Source organism: Metarhizium acridum, assembly GCF_019434415.1.
Source record: "Metarhizium acridum strain ARSEF 324 chromosome Unknown scaffold_573, whole genome shotgun sequence".
Lineage (NCBI taxonomy): Eukaryota > Fungi > Ascomycota > Sordariomycetes > Hypocreales > Clavicipitaceae > Metarhizium > Metarhizium acridum.
The window spans coordinates 509,720-524,279 of NW_027094043.1; the positions used below are offsets into that span (position 1 = coordinate 509,720).

Below are 14,560 nucleotides of genomic sequence, written 5' to 3' on the forward strand. Positions count from 1 at the left end.
TAAGCTAGCCAACGGAGCTCAAGAACGAGAGGTCATTATCATTTTGCTCCTCAGAACCAACACAGAGCACAGCTATGGGTTTTCCAGTGCGTTGAATATAAATATACTCTACCATCAGGAACGAATGCGGCCGAATCGAAGATTAGAATCCTTTAAGCTTCTAGGAGCGGCCTTCCCTTGCTCTGTTCACAGGGTAAGGTGTTTAAATTTGCCTTTGGAAGCCATCCGACATCCAAATGGCCAGGGGAAACACAATGACTCGCACGCGAATTTGAGTTCTATGAGACTTTCAATATCTTGTTATGGATGACTCCAAGGGACTTGTTAGCGCCTGTATTACGCTCTACGTGCGCCCTTTACCTTGACCAGGTATAGCCGGATTCGTTTTCTTGATACTGGGAACATGATCTCGGGTGCTGGTTCAATCCACGACACTTAAACGACATTAGAAGATGAAGATTGGAGGCATTCCTTATTACTGGGAAGGTCAGTCATGGACCCACTGGATAGACTTGAAAGGAATTCCTGCAATGTTTCGTAAATAGTCGGTGTCAAGGGGGCGAGAATGCTATTCAACACCTTGATATCATGCCAAGAATGCATGAGGCAGAACTGTCGAAGCCAAGTAAGTCGTGAAATGTCGTTTCTACTGCCTCAATCGTTGCTATTATTAATCACTTAACTGCCGTATGGCAAGCCAATAGATAGTGACCTCACGATCTTGACTGAGTGTCATGCCAAAGTTCATTTATAATACCTGGGTTGTTGTTTAGGGATTCACTACCCCGCGAGATAGATGGAGGGGAAGTGTTCTACCAAGTTAATTATGCCTGCAGCGATATCTCCCTAGTACGATTTAGATACTCTCAGTAAAGTCCGTTTAGGGAGTGGTGAACTTTGAATATAGGCTGTCGTAATACTGATATCCCTATAGAACGCCTTGCCATGCTTGACCAAATACAAAACACCCACTACGCAATTACCCTTGTAAATGCGTTAATCCCAATATCGAATTTCACCGTCCATTCCCGCCGACACAACCTTACTAGTCTCCTGCGGATGCCACTTCACGCATGTCACGGCTTGATTGCCACTCTTAATTTTGTGATACATTTTGCATGTCTTCCAATCCCAGAAGCATACAAAGCCACCTGAGTCACCCGATGCCAGGAATTGTCCGTCCGGACTGCAGTCCAGGTCTATGGCCAGCCCAGCGTTATTATGGCCCCTATAGCTCTTCTTCCTATTTTGGCGAAACTTATCATTGGCCCCGTATACGAGGATCTGATTATCAGAGCTCTGGTATGCGACATATTTCCCGCTTGGGTGAGGAGCCGCGTTCGTCATAGGATACATGTCAGGCTCGGCAACGTATTTGATCGGTACAGGAATATTGTAGTCCCATGCACGGAGGGACTTGTCATCCGAGGTGGTCATAAAACGACGGTTCTGATCCACAAAAGTAATTGTATTGATTGCAGCAAGATGATGGTCGTACTCTTGGACGATTTCATTGGGTGTTCGCACGTCATATTGAACGATTTTCTTGTCCGACATGCCCGCCAAAAATTCGTTGGAGTGGTCTGGGTCGGGATTGAACTTGATAACGTGAGGGGTCTTGCCCGTGGTGAACTTGCTGATACACACGCCGGTTTCTGTGTCCCAGAGCTTCATCATTCGGTCGTAGGAGGCAGAAAGAAACTGTGTACCGGAATAATTGAAACAAACGTCTGAAATTGCCTTGGAGTGGCCTGAGTACGTTCGTAATAGCATTCTGTCATGATAAACGTCTCGAATTCTTACAGTTGCGTCGGCACTGGCGGAGAGTAATAGATGTCCTGAACTAGGAAAGAAGCGCAACGCAGTGACGGCTTTTGTGTGGTCTTTCCAAGAGAAAATCTGTTTCTTGGGTATGTAGTTGGTCGTGCTGCCATGTTCTTTGTGTAGATCGACATCTAAATCTCGGGGGACGTGCATGTATGATCTCCCTTGGTAGTCGTACTGTTCAGAGCCATGAAAGGTGGTCGTCTCGTCCCCTAGCTCTGCGACTTCCTTTCGTCGCGCAAGCGCTACCTCTGGTGCTTGAAGTACCGTCCCGCTCTCCACCACGTCGTTGTCATTGCCTTCATCGTCCACGATCTCATACTCCTCATCGCTGCGAAGTTCTTCATCGTCATCAATCCTGTCGCACTCGTTACGATTGTACTTGGCCCAGGGCCCAATGTAGGATCCAGCTCCTTCAACTACTGTAGCATCCCCTTTATTTTCTCGTGTGGCTCGTAATCGCACGGCTTCCGCCTTCAGTGTGGCACTATTTTGATACTCTCGTTCTGGTCCGCCATTTCTCTCTATAGCCCTATGTTTGCTTCGAAACGTGTGCTCACTCAAGAATGTCTCCTCCGCGTGGCCTGTAAGGAGATTTTTGCGCTTGATGGCAGTTGAATCACCCCTCAATGAATTTGCAGAACCAGCTGGGTAGAGTGCTAGGCTTTCATGCGAATAAGGGACTACTGCGTGGTCCTCTGCAGCCTGTTGTCGGGCGACAAGCGCATCTTGTGGGGCCATATTTGGCGGATATTCGCCAAAGTCGGTCATATTGGCTATTTAGGAAGTCGAATGCAGTTCTTTTGGGGTAAAAGGAAGGCTGTGGTTCAAGATTTCGCATTCAGGCACTGGACTGGAGTAGGAATTGAGTGAGCGTTCGGTCACGTGACGCGAGCATATGCTCTTGACTGTTGGCCTTTCGCCATTCACCGTGGAGGGTCTAAAGCACGAAAGATGTCATATCATAAAGTTACTCATGGATGCTATCCCCAAAAAATCGAGGTATACAAATTAAGCATTCGCAAAACCCCATGGGCAGTGAGGAAGCTAAAGCAAAGAGGCGTGAGACATCTACAGATATTACCATACGAGAAAGCCCCTCCCAAACAAACGCCATAGTGCCAACAGGTATCTGTAAACCAAAGAGAGGTGAGCATTCGTCTCTTACAACTCATATTTTTATTCCATCTTGCCATCCCTCGTCGTAGACCAAAGCCACCCTGCGCAACTTCAATTACTGCGCATACAATGTGAAAACTCCAAGGCGAGGAATTTCAACCAAGGATAGGAGAGCGTTATTTTATTCCACCAGCAATATGTAATGCCGACTTATTCCTTCACTCGATATCGATGACAAGGGTAAGGCTAGGATGATTCATCTCGGATAAGCGCCACAATCATGCTGTACAGGTAAAAGAAGAACATAACAAGGTGAAAAGCCAACTTGGCAAACGACTCCTGTTTGTGCCGACTATTAGTATCAAAGTCATAGGCATTCAAAATTAATCGTACGAACCTTCTTGTGAATATTCAGCTTCCGGAAGATTTCTGTAGCATCCAACAAATGGGTGTTATCAACAATCCTGCGTAATTTGTTAGCCGGTAAAACTGCACATATTACACTATCCAGAAGTCTCACTTTTTGGCATTCCAGGCAAGAAGGGGCAAGTTTAGGATAAGTGCCAGCCAATAGCCATTGATAAGGAACAAAAAAGTCAAAAACCCATGTACGGCAGCTTCGGGAATAATATAAGCGTTTAAGCGGTTGCAGAGCTCGATTGGGTTGATGTAATCACTTTGATGTTTATCAGTATACATTACGCCGAAATTGATAATAGCATTCGAACGATATCACCAGTGCTCTGGTTCTTCAACGTGGAAGTGGGAGATGCTCGCAACGTACCATTCCAGATCGCTATACATGATAGTAAAGAAGACCTGCAGGAAAAGGTTGACCGCGTTGATCAACACAGCTAGCAGGTACAGCCAAGCCTCCCCGGACATCATGACGGCACTTGGGGCTTAGGTCAAAGCTAAAATTTGTATACAGAGTAACGGCGTAAGCTGCGAGCGCAATTACCGGCGTCTATTTTTTGCTGTATGAATCGTGCCACGAAGGATTAGATCGGGGTGGGAAAGGGGACAGCGCAGGTGGAAATGCTGGATACTGAAGTAGCCTGGCGTGCGGACCGTTAGATGTCGAAAAGAAGAGTCTGAAGAACTTTCTGACCTTCGGAGCCGAGAAAGAAGCAGTTTCGCCGGCACAGCGAATGGTTGAGGCAGCTGGAGTCGCGGGAAAGGAGTTTGCGTGGTGCGAGAATTTGTTGTGGAACGGGCGGGTTGAGGTTCATCCACTGTGAAGGCGTGGGTTGTTAGCGACGGTGGCGGGTGAGCGCCAATTTGGCAACTTGCAGCTTGTCCCCGAGGCTGTATTCGAGGGTGGCGGGAGCCGCGTGGTCTGTGCTCCAAAACATACGTGCCCAAGCATGCTGAAATCGGTGGCGGGCGTCAAACTGCCAACTACTACCTAACCTGGCACGTCAAGTTTGCTGCTCCAAGTGATCAATCATGAAGTGGACCTTTGGGATGAGTCAAGTGGGAGCTGTCGCCCGGCCCGTACTTTAGGCCGCTATGCCTCATGACACTGGAATGGCCCGACTACCGGTCACTTGTTAACGTCACGCTACTGCATTTGGTCCAGTGCAACCAAGGTCTGCATGGATATCAGGATATAGTTACTCAAGAAGCAGACAAGCGCTTGTCAATGCATCGTGGAAGGCCAAACTCTTCAGCACTTTGAGCGCCCAGGCATGTAAACCACCTGTGTACATCTCAACCGAGGCGCATCACTGCTCTCTGGCGCCAAGAACAACAATTGTTGCGTAGACATCCCATTCCCGGAGGAGGGACTGCAGTCATACCGGACCCTAGCCGCCATAATTGTATCATCGCTTGCCCCAGGCAGCACTGCCACGTGGATACGTTGGGGTACTGAGCAAACACGAGCAAGAACGAGGCTAGTAGGAAACCCATTGTTTAACACACGCCATCATGGTTCTCAAGCTGTAGCATAAAGTGCCTGAAGCTATTTCCCACCAGTTGGTCAATTGGGTGTCAAGTTCAAGTCTATACGAGCTTCTGTCTTTAGAGGATTCCACTACTTGATGCTAACCAGCATCTCGAGCAAGCACACAAGTCTCCAAAAGCTTTGTGATATCAAGAGACCGTGTTTTACTTTGTCAAGCATCTGCAGCCTTCCCATTTGACCCTTCTGGCTCTGGCATGGGCAACGCACCACCAGGTGAGTCATCCCTCCTCGCCGTCAATATCTCAACTCCATCTTCCGTAACCAAGAGAGTGTGCTCTAAGTAAGCAATTAGTCAGAATGAAGCAGTCAAGTCAAATACATGTACATACCGAATTGAGCAGTTCGTTTCCCATCGATGGTCGTGCTGGTCCAATTATCCGGCCAGGTTATATCACGATACTTGCCGAGCGCAATCATCGGCTCAATGGTAAAGGTCATGCCGGGTTTACATTCGCCAATGGCCTTGTTTTTAGCATAGTGAGGCACATTGGGGGCACAGTGGAAAAGCTTGTTGATGCCGTGTCCGCAGTAAGTCCTAATGACGCTACAATTTTTCTTTTTCGCATGCTTTTCGATAATGTTGCCAAACTCGCGGATGAGGACGCCAGGCTTGACAGCTTTGATGGCCTCCTCAAGGCATTCCCGAGCTGCTTTCGACAACTCGCACATTATCAGGGTCTGCCTTGGCCCTGTCGCCGATGTAGTATGTCTCGTTCAGATCAGCATGGTAGCCTTCATGGAAGAGCGAAATATCGATATTGAGAATGTCTCCATCAATGAGGACTCGCTGGTCAGGAATTCCGTGGCAAATAACTTCGTTTACTGAGGTACAGCATGACTTGGGGAAGTGGTTATAGTTCAACGGGGATGGATAAGACTGTCCGTCGATCTGTCAGCTCTATCAAATACCAGATGCCGCACACATCAAGTTGGCAAGGGGGTGAGAGTCAGTGATTGGAATAATGGACTCCACAATAGAGCATATTGATACTTAAAAACTGCCGAGGCAGAATGCTTACTCACATTTCTCTCGACACACGCCTTGTGAACCACCTCGTCAATGTAGTCAGTTGTAACACCAGGTTTGGCGGCAGCCGCCGCGATATCAAGTACTTCCCGAGCTAAGCGACAACTTTTCCTCATAGCTTCTTGCCCCTTCGCATCGAGTATTTCAATCTTGTTTCGATTCGTCAAAGATCGGCTATATCTTGGATTTCCGTCTTGCCACCAGACGGGGTGAGGTATCGATTTGGGAACGGTACGATGTTCGGAGAGAGGATAGACGGGCCGAAGGGGTCCAGAAAAGGGGAAACTCGGGAATGGATTATAAAAACCTGTAGCTGGTTCCGGTGAGATTGCTTTCGGAGCGATCAGGCGGTGAGGAGTATTACTTTGGGCCTTGTGCACACTCTTGTGGTTGCTCTATAATTGAATCAACATCGAATGCAGAGACATGCGGCAAGTCCTGGTCGGACTTTCCATGAGCGTGTATAGCCGATAGAAATTTCACCAATTGAAGTGCAGTATAGTTTGGTTCATACCCAATTTTTCTTAAAGCAGTCTTGAGAACAGAAAAAGCTGTCCTTCATGCCAAGCTTGATGCAGGTCGGGCATTGCAAGGACCCAGCATTGTTTCTCGCAGTCAACACCTAAACACTTCTTCTTCAGCGGTGGTTCAGATGCCATCATCGAATGAATGGCGATGCCCAAATGAGTGGATGGCAACTTGGTAACGAGTGAGTGCCTGTCAGAGGTGATGTTGCGATCAAATGCAAACGTCGGAGAGCAGCGTGACGCTATTTCTGTCTGAAGGCACGGAGTGGGGGCTAGATGAACACTGCAGTGTGTGGTCGAAGACAAAAAAAAATATTCGGCTTCTAGAGAGAATCACACCCAGTTAGCGAGCGCCCCGCCTAGTCCAGGATCAATTGATGATTTATCACTGATTGAGATTATGTAACATTCAACGTTGGGTCAGGAAAACGGCGGAAGCAGAGATGGGAACGGGAGCGGGGAGCCCAACATTACCTTTTCCCCGTCCCGAGACGAACATCAAGTCCAATAGCTCTGTGGAAAGCCTTGGGCAAAGCAAAACAGTATTCTGCGACTCACCCCATTTTGCCCGTGAGCAAACATTGATGCAACGGTCACCTGGGTTAAAGAGGGCCTGGTAGCAACTGCACACAAAAAGTGGCCTCTGGCTACGCCATTTTTTAGTGACAGCAAGCGATTTCTTGCAGCAACAGAATACAACAGGGCAAGCGCGCTGTATCGAGGGTGGCTATGTCGGGGACAATTGGAATGATATTCTGTCAACAGTTTTTTGTGCACCCTTTTCAAAGCTCTTCAACACCAGGACTCTACCCGGCTACCAAGGTACCTATTACCCATTGCAAATTGTCACCAGAGATGTCTGGTACAAGCGAGTGCGAGCTTGAGGACTGGAAAGTGGAATAGTGGGTCCTTGCTGGAAAAAGCAGGGCAGTCAACCGCTAAAAATGATTGCGATCCAGTTGCCGGCGACAAGTCGACTTTTGAAGCCCTTTGGATGAACGTCTTATAGCACTGCGTGATAGGACGCGCTGCTTCAGTCCGGATAGCTGTATTGTCTTCAATAATCGGCAAATCTACATCAGGAAACAAGATTCCTTAACAATGTCTGTTCAACAGAAGACAGTGGTCGTTGGAGCTGGGCCTGTTGGCTCTCTGGCTGCTTTATTTGCCGCTCAGCGTGGTCATGAAGTTGAGGTCTATGAACTACGCCCAGGTAAGATTTCCTCGAATCTGAACAAATAGGACTATTTTTTTTGGTTCTAAACATATTTATACTTCATGTTTCTTGCCCTCTCTCTCATTTTGCGTCCAGCCTTAATTGACCCCTGAAGAAAGCCCGCCCTCCAGTTCCGGTCTTTCAAGTTGTCCAGAGAAGAATAATGGACAGAGTACTCTCACTTCCGCCGTGCCTTCGTCTGCTCCTTCTTCTTTCCCTTATTGCTGCGGTTCCTGCTGCTGCTCTCTTCCCCACCGCTTCTATCCCAACCATTTCCGCCCTCGACGGAGTGACAACTACCTGTGCAGGGTTCTTCGATAGCGTTTTTTCAAGTACTCTAGACTCTAACAAAAATGTAGATTTGCGCAATCCCGGAACGATTCCCTTGAACTTTACAAAGTCAATCAACTTGGCGGTATCAGAACGTGGCATTAACGCAATGCGGAGTGCCGGCCATCCCAGTCTCCTAGAAACAGTAATGACCGGCACTATTCCAATGCGAGGTCGCATGATCCACGGCAAGAGTCCATTAGGCGATTTGTATGAACATGCTCAAGACTACGATGCCAAAGGGCGTGTATGTAAAAGACTCGGTTCCTGGCCTCTAATCCGTTGACGGTCTCGTATACTAACACTAGATAAGGCCATATATGCCATTGATAGATCCGGACTAAACGAGAAGCTTCTCAACGTCCTAGACTCCATGCCGAACGTCAAATTGTTTTTCAACCACAAAGCTGACTGGAGCTGATTTTCGCGCGCGGCGAGCTTGGTTCGAAGCCCGCGACGTAGATGTGTCCCCTAATGGTCGCCCAAGGGAAATTGAGATTTCGTTTGATCTCATGATTGGTGCTGACGGTGCCCATTCCGCAGTGAGATACCACATGATGAAGTTCACGAGAATGGATTATCAACAAGAATACATCGATACCCTTTGGTGCGAGTTCCGCATCGAGCCGCAGGAAGGGCAATCACATGGGGAGAATGGGTCAAAGTTTCGGATCTCACAAAACCATTTACATATTTGGCCTGGTCGGGACTTCATGTTTATTGCTATCCCAAGTGAGGTAAGTTTATTTGCGTTCCCACCCTTGATTTGGCATGTGCATGCTAAATTGAGCGCCACAGGATGGATCATTTACAAGCACCCTCTTCCTTCCTAGCAAGCAGTTTGCTGCATTGGAAAACAACCCAGCTCAGCTCCCATCTTTCTTCGACCAGTATTTTCCAGGAGTAACCGACCTCATTCCCGGAGAAAGCCTCATATCGTCGTTTCAGTCAACCCCCCATCTACCACTAATCAGCCTTAAATGCCGTCCGTATCACTACAGCTCCTCTGCGGTCATCGTTGGAGACGCAGCCCACGCAATGGTGCCTTTTACGGACAAGGCATGAACGCCGGAATGGAAGATGTTCGTATCCTTTTCTCCATATTCGACAAGCATAACGAGATGCTTGAGAATAACAATTCCACTGTCGAGAGTCACATGTCATCTCCCATGTCTATGTCTTCGAGGGCTGAGGCATTGGCAGAGTATTCGGATGTTCGGGCACCAGACGCATATGCTATCACACGAACTGGCCTTGCAAAACTATGTTGAAATGAGGTCTTCGGTGCTATCCATGCGTTATAGACTGCGGAAATTCTTGGAGGAGTTTATGAGTGTGAACTTTCCAAACTTTGGTTGGCAAACGAAATACTCAAGAGTCAGCTTCAGTAACCAAGGTTACAGCGATATTGTGAGGCAGAGCGACCACCAGGGCCGAATACTTATGCGGGTATTTGTTGCATGCATCACAGGTCCTGTCGCCGCTGCATTCCTGATTTTTGATATCGATATAGGAGGCCTCTTCTTTCCACGGCAGCCGGGATCTTGGGTTTCAACTAGACTTCTGTGAACACCATACTTAAATGTCCGGCATAATAAATGCTTATTTCTACGGATACGGGTTACATCCCGCATCTCATAATGTGATGCGCAGCGGTGTAGCATTTAAAGCGGCCCTTTCTCTTTTTTTTCCCTACGGTATATCATCTGGCTCCTTTATTATGATTGTTCAAATGTTATCTGTTCATTATTTAAACTCTGCTAGCGTATCGGGGTCATGCCGCCTGTCATAGAGCAATACGCAGACTCTTTTGGCAAAGCTGCTCAAAGAATCACAGTGGCTAGCTTCGTCCGACGTCTAGGTAATCTACCGAAGTACATACACCTAGTACTACTAGGTATTAGGTACCTAGGTAGGTAGGTATCTGATTTATTCGGCAGCGTAGCGATGGAAAAATCCATGTAAATGGAGGTGGTAAAGATGCCATGTCGATACCCAGGTCGGTACATGGGCAATTGAACATGTACTAACTACCTACCTACCTAGTAGGTACCTAGGTAGGTAGGTAGTATGCAGATCAATCGGTAGAGTATCAACCTTCGGAAGACAAGTTAGTGCATTTATGGCGGAAAAGTAAAAGAAAGGCCGGGCTCTCCAGGACATGTGGCTTAGTCATCCATCAATTTTTGCCCCAGGATTTGACCTGACGATAACACGTTGATCCTCTAAATGATTGCAAGCGCTTTATTTCCAACCACGGCTGCATTGCATATTAACATACATCGTCGCTTTTATACCTATATGTAAATCAGTTGTTAACGACCAAGACGTATTTCCGGATTTGTTTGTGCCCCTCTCATATTGAAATTTGGACGTCATGCTAACATTAATCTTGAAAGGTCTACCAAGCATTCTTGTCGGGTTAATCCCAGAATCTGCGAAGCTTAAATTTCTGTCCAGGCAACAGTCGGCCACTTACATTTCGAATTATCGAGTAGTGCAACTAGTATCACCATGCCCTCGGTTCTAAACATCGCGCACATGTGCTCCCACCTCCAAAATGCATCCAAAGCCCGCCTAGGCCTCACGTCCGTCTCCAACAACAAATACAACCTACACCTCGCGCTCGCTCTTCACCGCTCAGGCTTCTTCTCGTCCGTTTACCGATCCGGTCCGCAGCCCCCTACCGCAGAGCAAATGATTTCACAACCACCGGAGAAGGTCACAACTGCCAACGTAGCCAAGATGAGGATATGGCTGGGTCTTAAGTACTGGGATGGGAAACCGGTGTTGTCCAAGGCAACTATGATCAGCAAGCCCTCGAGGTTGATGACTGCTGATATTAAGGAGTTGGGAAGACTGACAAGAGGATTTCCAGCAAAATTGAAGGGTGGTGTAGTCCCGGGTCTGAATTTAGGAGAGTGCATGTTCGTGGCAACATCAAGGGGAGTCCTGGAGGCGAGGGAAGCATTGTCAAGGAAGGTAGGCGGTTTGCTGATCTGTAGGATATCATGATGGGGTTAGACGAGATAGCATTTTTGGTTGAGCATATTGGGAGCTTGCTCGTTTGTTTCGCAGATCTCTCATACTTGTATGATTAGAACCAAAAACGGTCGCCCCTTTGTAGTTGGATGCAATTATAGCATGTACATATCACGTCGGACCACTCTTGGCTGCCACTTTCAAATCGAACGCTTAATTGTGCAGCTATGCAAGGTATCTGTTCTGCTAAATATAAACAATCCCAACTAAATTGCGTCGCCCAGGCAATGAATGAGGGAAGAAAAATCAAGAATTGACGATGGACAGGGTCGACGACCACGTATCAATCAACTAGTCCACGCACCCGCTACGTGACCGCCCACCTAGACATCCGTGTTTTCAAGATCGCTGCTCATAGAGGTTCAAACATGTTCTGTTTCTGGCCACCTCCGCCACGCCCTCATGGCCTTGAACCGCAGGTTGCTTCTGTTCATCCAAAACAGCTCACATTTTAGGGATACCGTCGGATTTGTCGGCGTCAAGACCGGTCTGTGTGATCTCCAGAGGTGAATGGCTGTTTTTTCCTGATACAAGGTGGTTTCGAGTACTTGGAATCACTTGTTGAATGCTCTGTTCACATGGCCTGGTGACACCAAACGGCGCAGTGCAGGCTTCAGGGGTATGTTGCTTGCTCAGCAAGATCCGTCTCGACTAGGTCACTATTCTGATAATCCTCAGCAGTCATCAGCCCCTCGTTGGCCAGATAGTCCCCAGCTGGCCCTTGAGGTATTTCTTCCGTCTCTGACACTAGGTCAGCCTTGCAGTTTTGCTGCTTGCTCGTGGCTTCTGGAGCTACATCAACCTCCTCAACTGCACCAGACTGTTTATCCTGGCTGGCTGTCTCGTCGCTGCCAACAGATCCAGAAGCTTTCGTCGGCTCAAGAATCAGTGGTGTGGGTCCTGCAGCAAGTGAAGCCTTGGAATCGTCAGCTTCCTCTCGTAACTGACTATTATGAGCAAGATCATTCATGGCCGAGTTCGTGTTGCAAGTCAAACTAGTGGTCAGGGTTTCAAATCTTTCCAGCCCTTCTGGAGCAGCTAACACGTCTTTCTCCTCGACTGTATACTTGGTGGCAGTATTTGAAGGAGAACTGGCGTCTTTGTCTGCATTTGCTATTAGCGATTGATTATTGGTGTCAATATGAAGTTCCTTGCATTCTTCCTCAGGTTTGCGGGGGTCAGGTTCATCGGTAGGACCAGCTAGTGGCGCCGAGGTTGACTGTAATGATGCAAGCACTGGAATCCTTCTACCATGAAGGCCCCTACTGCTCGCCGACCTTAGGAGTGCTTGATTCCTATGCTCACCACCTACTGGTCTCTGGGCAGCTCTTTTCGGTGGAGTGACAGGGGCTTTATCGGTAGTTTTGGAAGACGATGACTGTGTAGGGCGCATCATACGTGCTAGGAATCCTTCGTCGACATTGCTCTGCCTTTTGTGGCTGACCGTAACTTGCGACTGTTTGTTTGGAGGTGGTCCAAGACTTGGTCGGGACCTCGACGAAGACGAGCCTTGCCCCTTGATGGAAGAGTGTGAAGCCGTAGAAGTCGACATATTTGATCGAATACTGGGTTGAGTTGGGTTATTTTGAGTTCCGGATTGGCGGGAAAGAGGTCGACGAGGTACGTGCACTTTCGATACCGAAGATGCTGTCGGTGCGGTGAGTGATGATGGCATTTGAACTTGCTTGGTGGGTGATTTTGGCTTCGGCTTGATAAAGCCCGCATCGTTCTGGCTCTTTGTCTTGACAGGTTGATTTTTGGCTACAACCCCTGATGGAACCGTTCTCGCTTTGGTGGATGAGGTTTGCCCGGTATTGACTTTTTGGGTCTTATCAGCAGACGGATTGCTGGTTTTGAGGCCTCTATTATTCGCCCTTGGTTCTGGTCTGGCAGCAGAACTTTCACTGGAACTTTTGGTTGGTCCTGTCGTAATCATTTTATCTTGGACAGAGAGGTGTCCATTGTGCTTGCTGCCTTGGGAGCGATTCGTAGCCGGGACAGAATTTAATTCTGCGTTTCCCGCGGAGCCTGTTCCTCTTTGTTCGCCCCGGAGGTGTGGAGGCGAACGCGACTTCATTCTGGCTTCTATGTGCGCCTTGTCCAGTTGTGAGCCTGCGTGTACAGAAACCCCAGCCTGTTCCTGGGACATTATTCTCGGGGATTCGGGGATAGTTTCGCTGGCGATGTTACGACGTGAAGCTTTACCCACATCGTCTGATGGTACTGTATTGGGATTATCGGGATAGTTGCTGTTGGATTCGGTGTCCGCAGTTTCGATACTCATTCTTCTTCTCGACAAGCTCGATTCGCCGCTGTGATCTCTTCTTAAACCCATGCGGCCGTCCTTTTCAATTGCAACAAAGTTTGTGCGAACCTTGGAGAGCGGCCGCGGTGAGCCATTGGAGCTGGCGTCTGCATCACAAAAGCATAAATCAGCCTGAATCCATCATAAGCCCCTCGATAACTTGGTGACTTTGCTAAAAGCGCAAGCGTTCCTCCAACAATCTCAAGCCTGGCTCTGGCACCGCAAACAGGGACTTCTGCTTAGGCGAGCATACGACCGTGAAAGTAGCAGGTACAGCACAGTCGACGAGGCTGAGGCTAAAGAACAACTTCGATAAACCAAACCCCCCCTCCCCGGGACTTACTTCCGATATGCCTACCGGGCGTGATGCCTGGAGATCTCCCTCTGTCAGGCGGGCTTGTATCGCCTTTGTTTTCAAACATGGCTCGCAGGTTCTTGACCTGGCTCATCTTTGCTCTGGCTTGGGACTAGGTAAAGATAACAATGGTTAAATATTTGACTAGTGCAGGGAGAATAACAGATGGCCGAAAACGATCGTGACAAGGCTTTGAACGCCAGACAAAAGCAAATTGCAAAGCATGGCAATTACCCCATAAGGTCTGTACCTACCAGACGGTACTTGTGCTTGGTAGTACTGTCATCATGGTACTGATACGAAACAAGGGGCTACCCTGGGTCTGTTATTATGCTGGTGTGGAGCAACATTGAAGGACCTGCTGTACTCCGTACATACCAGACACAATCTACCCAAGGCACGGCACCTACCGACTTTGTACATACCTCCGTAGCTAGTGTTGTTACCGAAGACGTACCTGTTAGGTATCGCAGAAAAGTGGGCCCGATACCTCACTTGGACCTTTGTCACACTTTGAGTGGCACTAATTGTCATGATAATGTATTAATACAAGTCCATAACTACCTAGGTAGCTATCCCCTCTGGTGCGATAAGGCTCCAATCGAGTATCTGCAGGGATATATATCTAATAAGAAGCTAAATTTAAAAGGTACATTTAATTATTATAATATTAAGTAATAATAAGTGTACCTATAAGCAGAGCATTAGAAGTAGTGTAGTTTTGTAGTTTTATAGTTTTTGTAGTTTCGAATATAAAAATTATATTAAATCTAATAAAATACTTATAGATTATAAGATTTACGGATAACTAGTATAAATTCTATATTATAAGCTTATATTAAAAAA

General features: G+C 47.7%; 7 protein-coding genes across 9 annotated transcripts; 3 read left to right on the forward strand and 4 right to left on the reverse strand.

Moving 5' to 3' along the window:
* Positions 1-731: 731 nt before the first annotated feature.
* Positions 732-2,643, reverse strand: J3458_020445 (uncharacterized protein). Its single transcript, XM_066122040.1, has one exon. It carries the CDS (start codon positions 2,593-2,595, stop codon positions 997-999), a length of 1,599 nt encoding a protein of 532 aa, XP_065973030.1. The 5' UTR covers positions 2,596-2,643; the 3' UTR covers positions 732-996.
* An 84-nt stretch (positions 2,644-2,727) lies between these two features.
* ERV14_2 (COPII-coated vesicle protein) lies at positions 2,728-4,392 on the reverse strand. 2 transcript variants are annotated; one of them, XM_066122041.1, is made up of 3 exons: positions 3,728-4,134; positions 3,464-3,619; positions 2,728-3,407 (listed from the first exon to the last, which is right to left on the reverse strand). In XM_066122041.1, the coding sequence occupies exons 1-3, from the start codon at positions 3,829-3,831 to the stop codon at positions 3,311-3,313; spliced, it is 357 nt and encodes a 118-aa protein (XP_065973031.1). In that variant the 5' UTR covers positions 3,832-4,134; the 3' UTR covers positions 2,728-3,310. The 2 variants fall into 2 exon arrangements, with proteins under 2 accessions (XP_065973031.1, XP_065973032.1); XM_066122042.1 differs by having other exon boundaries at positions 2,728-3,619; positions 3,728-4,392.
* Positions 4,393-5,063: 671 nt separating this feature from the next.
* On the reverse strand, positions 5,064-6,528 carry fma1_3 (Methionine aminopeptidase 1; the record flags this gene model as incomplete). The annotated part of the gene is made up of 3 exons (XM_066122043.1): positions 5,936-6,528; positions 5,242-5,789; positions 5,064-5,188 (listed from the first exon to the last, which is right to left on the reverse strand). The coding sequence occupies exons 2-3, from the start codon at positions 5,579-5,581 to the stop codon at positions 5,064-5,066; spliced, it is 465 nt and encodes a 154-aa protein (XP_065973033.1). The 5' UTR covers positions 5,582-5,789; positions 5,936-6,528.
* A 920-nt stretch (positions 6,529-7,448) lies between these two features.
* Positions 7,449-8,309, forward strand: BNA4_3 (kynurenine 3-monooxygenase, mitochondrial precursor). Its single transcript, XM_066122044.1, has 2 exons — positions 7,449-7,679; positions 7,802-8,309. The coding sequence occupies exons 1-2, from the start codon at positions 7,568-7,570 to the stop codon at positions 8,296-8,298; spliced, it is 609 nt and encodes a 202-aa protein (XP_065973034.1). The 5' UTR covers positions 7,449-7,567; the 3' UTR covers positions 8,299-8,309.
* Positions 8,310-8,431: 122 nt separating this feature from the next.
* BNA4_4 (kynurenine 3-monooxygenase, mitochondrial precursor) lies at positions 8,432-9,077 on the forward strand (the record flags this gene model as incomplete). The annotated part of the gene is made up of 2 exons (XM_066122045.1): positions 8,432-8,749; positions 8,811-9,077. Exons 1-2 carry the CDS (start codon positions 8,525-8,527, stop codon positions 9,075-9,077), a joined length of 492 nt encoding a protein of 163 aa, XP_065973035.1. The 5' UTR covers positions 8,432-8,524.
* Positions 9,078-10,227: 1,150 nt separating this feature from the next.
* J3458_020451 (uncharacterized protein) lies at positions 10,228-13,924 on the reverse strand. Of its 2 annotated transcripts, XM_066122047.1 has the most exons (2): positions 13,703-13,924; positions 10,228-13,466 (listed from the first exon to the last, which is right to left on the reverse strand). In XM_066122047.1, exons 1-2 carry the CDS (start codon positions 13,806-13,808, stop codon positions 11,668-11,670), a joined length of 1,905 nt encoding a protein of 634 aa, XP_065973037.1. In that variant the 5' UTR covers positions 13,809-13,924; the 3' UTR covers positions 10,228-11,667. The 2 variants fall into 2 exon arrangements, with proteins under 2 accessions (XP_065973037.1, XP_065973036.1); XM_066122046.1 differs by lacking the exon at positions 13,703-13,924 and having other exon boundaries at positions 10,254-13,607.
* On the forward strand, positions 10,527-11,027 carry J3458_020450 (uncharacterized protein; the record flags this gene model as incomplete). Its single annotated transcript, XM_007810022.2, has 1 exon — positions 10,527-11,027. The coding sequence occupies one exon, from the start codon at positions 10,527-10,529 to the stop codon at positions 11,025-11,027; it is 501 nt and encodes a 166-aa protein (XP_007808213.2).
* Positions 13,925-14,560: the final 636 nt, after the last annotated feature.

What these genes read in the sequence shown, in the direction of transcription:
- J3458_020445 (XM_066122040.1), bottom strand. Translation starts at nt 2,595, where the DNA reads ATGACCGACTTTGGCGAATATCCGCCAAATATGGCCCCACAAGATGCG.
- ERV14_2 (XM_066122041.1), bottom strand. Translation starts at nt 3,831, where the DNA reads ATGATGTCCGGGGAGGCTTGGCTGTACCTGCTAGCTGTGTTGATCAAC. An exon ending in ATGTATAGCGATCTGGAATG is followed by an intron (nt 3,620 to 3,727) that starts GTACGTTGCGAG and finishes TAAACATCAAAG; the next exon opens with TGATTACATCAACCCAATCG. An exon ending in CTTGCCTGGAATGCCAAAAA is followed by an intron (nt 3,408 to 3,463) that starts GTGAGACTTCTG and finishes CAAATTACGCAG; the next exon opens with GATTGTTGATAACACCCATT.
- BNA4_3 (XM_066122044.1), top strand. Translation starts at nt 7,568, where the DNA reads ATGTCTGTTCAACAGAAGACAGTGGTCGTTGGAGCTGGGCCTGTTGGC. An exon ending in GGTCTATGAACTACGCCCAG is followed by an intron (nt 7,680 to 7,801) that starts GTAAGATTTCCT and finishes CCCTGAAGAAAG; the next exon opens with CCCGCCCTCCAGTTCCGGTC.
- J3458_020451 (XM_066122047.1), bottom strand. Translation starts at nt 13,808, where the DNA reads ATGAGCCAGGTCAAGAACCTGCGAGCCATGTTTGAAAACAAAGGCGAT. An exon ending in GCCCGGTAGGCATATCGGAA is followed by an intron (nt 13,467 to 13,702) that starts GTAAGTCCCGGG and finishes TTTGTGATGCAG; the next exon opens with ACGCCAGCTCCAATGGCTCA.